Source organism: Homalodisca vitripennis, chromosome 2 (genome assembly GCF_021130785.1).
Source record: "Homalodisca vitripennis isolate AUS2020 chromosome 2, UT_GWSS_2.1, whole genome shotgun sequence".
Classification (NCBI taxonomy): Eukaryota; Metazoa; Arthropoda; class Insecta; order Hemiptera; family Cicadellidae; genus Homalodisca; species Homalodisca vitripennis.
In genome coordinates this window covers 60,066,979-60,071,999 of record NC_060208.1, presented here as the reverse complement: position 1 = coordinate 60,071,999, position 5,021 = coordinate 60,066,979, and the positions used below count along the sequence as shown (strand labels likewise).

The window sequence follows — 5,021 nt, the reverse complement described above, 5'->3', positions numbered from 1 at the left end:
TTCTAATTTAGAATTCTCTCTAGCAGAGTTGTACAAACAATTGAAGAAAATACTGTCTTTCCTTCAAAGAGAATCTTTTAATCTAAACGTTGCGTTCACTGTGTGTGCGCGTGCGCATGCGTGCGTGTGTGTCTGTGTTGTGTGAGTATGTGTAATCACGTAAAACTACTGACCTGATTGTAATTAAACTTCACATAGACATTCTAAGGGTCAATAGGTAACGTATGACATCCTAAGGATCAAAAGTTAACCTATGGGCTTAATATTAACATTATTTGATTCTTTTATTATAATGATAAGTAAGTATATATATGATCTAAGCTTGTGTTTTCTTCATGTATAGACTCTGACTATTTATTTTACTCTCTTTGTTATACATTTAAGACAGTGTTTGGGATAAACGTGACTTGTACATATTAATGGTTGAAAGAGGTATCTCTGGTTTCTGTTCGACATATAAAGTCTATACACGTCCAGTTTTACTTTAACGTGCAGGAGAGAAGCTCATTTATTGTATTATAGCTATTACAAAATCGTATAGAAGATATAGACAATATATATTAACATCTGTTTGTTTGATGGGCAACATGAAAGTCAATAAAGTCTATTTAAAAGTCAAATTATAATTACAACTTTCTTTTTATGTCCAATTCTTTATGGTAATCAGGTGAGTCTAAAACGTGATATTGCATACAATGGAATGATTGTTCTGTATAACTATATAAACCTACTCATTCTTCTTTATTCTGTCAAAAGATACGTGGCTCTGATACAGGTAATATATCTACTGAGATTATTGTTATTTTTAGTTGAGATTTATACGATGATTCATAGTTAATTCTAGTTAATTATGTAAATTGAATAGAAAATGCATAGTGAATAATATGGCACATTAATTCTAGACCGTCAGCGTAGCTTATCACTTGATACACTGGAAAAACTTTCATTTTTGTGCGTCTGTCTGTCTGTCTTGAAATTTATCCTAAAGAGACCACTATATAAGTAAAGTAAAGAAAAGACGTCTTGTCTTACCAGGCCAAGTTAGAAGCTCTCTCTAACAATTAACTTGGGGACGAACGGCTTAAAGGTGACTTCCGAACAATCACCAACGGCCGGGCAGGCGGGCTGCTTGCAAGAACAGGATGGCTCAGCGATCATCCATCCAAGCAGCAGCCACGCTTTGCGTTGCTTGATCCGGTTATCTTGAAATAACCATTGTACCTGCTACTCTGCGCCATTGGTAATACATAATCAAAATGAGATTATGAACTACGACACAATACCTATATTTTTGACAAGGAAAGTTTACTCTTTAATTTATTGCTAAAATCAAACACCATAACCGAAGAAAGGACACTTTTGTTAGAAATATGCTATAAACGTCATATTTAGAAATAAATGTTGAATTTATCAAATAATAATTGTTAAATTACACTGCATAACAGTTGTTCTTACCCACAGCTTGTATAAAAATAAACATACTATATTAATAATAAGGAAGTTTTTGTAGACAAAGACTTTCAGACTTGGAATTATCTTTGTACCTGTACAACTAATAGTAAACCATATTCCATAATTATAATGGAATAATTCATTATCAATTACTCAACCACATACAAACTTTCAAACATTCAATCTTCTTATATTTTCAGAAAGTTAACCGTCTTACAGCGAGTATGTGGGCTGTTCTGGTTCTTGCCTTGTTGTCTTCCATGGCTTATCTGCCCGAGAATGAAGCACGCCCCTCCCGTTTAATCTATTCACATGGAGGCTCATATCACGGTAACCTTTAATATTAAAATACCATTTATTGTTATAAACATAGTAAAGACAACATTTTGCCATTCATTTTAATTTCATATTGTACTTTGCATTACAATAGTTTAAAAATTATATGAAAATGTTATTATCTTTCCACTGGGATGTTGTTTATCTATTATATACCAGGTATTAAATAGGCGCTACTATTTGAAAATGAAAGTTCTTGTGTCCAACAGATTGTATTTATTCGTTTCTTGAAGGTCCTTATACCGTTCTCTTTTGTTTTAAGTATCTTATATAATTAATTAATGTTTTTTTCTATTTGAACACGAGAGATTTTCATTTTAAAATCGAAATAGTTAGGACTAGATTTTACAAATATTGTTGTACATTATATATTAAATTAAGTATATTTGAGAACAATTATATTTATAAATATTATTAATTGTATATCTATATTTCGATACACCTTTCTCAAGTATGTTGTTATATACTCATAGAAAGGTCGTCATGTGTTTAATAAAACTTGAATAAGCAAATATATTATCCTGTATTTCACTGACTAGTTAAGTAAAAGAGTTTAATTTATACGAAGACATAACAAAATTCTTAAATGCTAATAAATCTTCTGATAAAATATTTTAATATACGTTTTCTTTCATTTATTTTAATTATTCCATATTAATATTTTAAGTTATAAAGTTGTTCTTTGAACATATTAATCCACATTATGTGTCCATCAAACCAATTATATTATAAACCTTGTCATTCAGAGAAATATAACCATATCTTTACGTTAAGCTAAACCATAAGCTATTAAGCGAGTGTTATTGGAAACAATCGTTAACTTATATCACAAATAGATTTTATCCGGCCACTTGGTCACTATATTAATGAATCTATCATAGTTATTACAAGAAACGGAAATAATAGATTGTTTCTAATGGCTGTACATTTCATTGACTGTAATGCATAGTGCTCTTAAATTAATATAAATTTCATTAAAATAATTAATGTCTTATTTACATCAAAAAGGTGATAGAAAGATTCTAGAAGTTGCCTTCTTTGATGTTCTACTTCATCCGGATCGATACAGAATAAGATTACGGGTTGCACAGGCTGCAACACTTTCTAATGATCTTACCAGACCCCAGATATGCTTGAACACATCGTGTCATCGTGTTGAGGATGGCTGAAGACATATATTACTGACAAATAATCTTTCTTTCTGCCGGGAATTGTAACAATATGTGTAACGAAAATTGGTATCACTCCATATAAATATATCACCGACGTTGTGTTGTCACGCGCTCGCGTGTTTGTGTGCGCACAGAATAGTGGTATATGTAGAATGGTTTATACATGTTTATCTGTTAATAAAATGAACCAGACTGTATGAAACTATAGTTATTTAAAGTAAAGTAAAAAATATGTCTTATTTTACCAGGTGAAGCTAGGGCTAAGAAGCCATCTGTAACACGTAACATGGGGCGAACGGCTTCCGAAAAATTAAATCATCTAAAAGTGAAAACTTTAACATATATTATTATATAATAGGTAAAACTATCCCATGAAAAAGTCTTTATAAAAGTATTTTACTTTAAATAATGAAATGAAATTACAAACGTCTTCAATTATATGAGATGACAGTAGGCTAAGAATAGTAATCATTTCCTCAAAATAAACTGTCACCAAAAACTGTTTTTGAGATCCTGTTTTTAGTAATTTAACCTTATATACCACTATATATACACGAACCAATATTAATAATATCTTTTCAGATCCTGAGCACCACTCGAACAGTGCTGATCATGATATTGACGCCTCTTATCATAACCACAGATCGTCACATGGTGAGTAAAAAGAATACTCTTTAAGCTTGTTATATAGAGAGAGTTTACAGTTGAAAACTGTACGATTAAGTATTAAAAATTGTTGAAAATTAGCTGTATATGTACCGTAGGTTATTGATAAAACCGTTTGTTTTTAGGCCACGGACACCACTCCCATGGACCTAACATTCATGATGACGCATCGTACAGTGGTTTCCGATCTTCTTCACAAAACAGTAAATAAAAGCAATTTTCTAAAGATAACATTTTTTTTATGATAGCTAATATCCAGAGACAAAACATAATAGGTACACTTAAAAGAGCTTTATTGGATCAAACTAACTAAAAGTATTGTTTTCAATTACCACAGAAGCTATAAATTCTTTAAATGCATTTTTTAGATTCGGAATTTTTTCCAATGTTAAACTATATCCATTGTTCTTTTCCATTTACATAGTTGGTTATGTTATAATATAATACACTTCCTGGTAGTATACTTTGGTATAATTTATTAAAGTTTCAGCATTGATCAATTTATATATAAAAAAAACACCATTACGCAACTTATAAATAAAGGCATGTAATATTAATTGTTACGTGAATTATGTTGTTAGAATTGACACTGAATTGTTCACTATTAACAATCTTGTGTGTTTACAGATTATGGCATCGTTTCTGGGTACGGCAGATGTTAGACAGTCCGCCGCTACTACAGAGTAGATGAACATTGCAATGTTTTGTTTTTAGACTAATATATTATATATATTTGCATGATTAATTTCTTCGGCTTTTATTTACCACAAATAGGAGCCATGAATTGTCCCCTCTCACCACAGTACTCCAATATTACTTCAGGAACGGCTCCAATTTATCCATGATAAACACATGAGTGTGACACAACATTGGAAAACAATATTTAGTTTTAGATTTAAAATAAAAAGTCTAATATTACACACTATATAAATACTTAACAACTAACAATTGTATTAAGCATTAAAATATTCATATTTTACTATACTAATTCAACTTTATTGCATTATCACAATGTAATAGTTTCGAGGAGCGTAGGTAATGTTGCACTCATTGTTCTAACTTTTAAATTTCTGCGGTAAGGGTGACGTTGTCTGTTTTCTTCTACAACGACTGTAGCACTACCTTCACATACACCATAAATAAACAACATATTTACATATTCCTTACTTGTAAATAAGTGAGGAATTTCTACTCCAATATTTTAATAATTATTTTAGACAAGATAATACTCACACGGATTCAAAGCTGCAAAATAACTTACACGCGCCACTTCTAGGTATCTAATGAAAATTTAAATTTTCCGCCTTGCTATTAAAGTATAATAAAAATTTACAACATATAAAAATATTTGGAATGTATGTGTATTGTGTGTTGTGTAATGTTTATGTGAATGTG

At 30.6% G+C, this 5,021-nt stretch overlaps 1 protein-coding gene across 1 annotated transcript; it reads left to right on the top strand.

The window, feature by feature from the left end:
* Positions 1-664: 664 nt before the first annotated feature.
* LOC124356260 lies at positions 665-4,371 on the top strand. The gene is made up of 5 exons (XM_046807446.1): positions 665-775; positions 1,653-1,782; positions 3,543-3,614; positions 3,752-3,829; positions 4,254-4,371. The coding sequence occupies exons 1-5, from the start codon at positions 701-703 to the stop codon at positions 4,286-4,288; spliced, it is 390 nt and encodes a 129-aa protein (XP_046663402.1). The 5' UTR covers positions 665-700; the 3' UTR covers positions 4,289-4,371.
* Positions 4,372-5,021: the final 650 nt, after the last annotated feature.

Coding starts and splice junctions, on each gene's coding strand:
- LOC124356260 (XM_046807446.1), top strand. CDS start 701: ATGATTGTTCTGTATAACTATATAAACCTACTCATTCTTCTTTATTCT. Junction 776..1,652: donor GATACGTGGCTCTGATACAG/GTAATATATCTA, acceptor TTATATTTTCAG/AAAGTTAACCGTCTTACAGC. Junction 3,830..4,253: donor CCGATCTTCTTCACAAAACA/GTAAATAAAAGC, acceptor GTGTGTTTACAG/ATTATGGCATCGTTTCTGGG.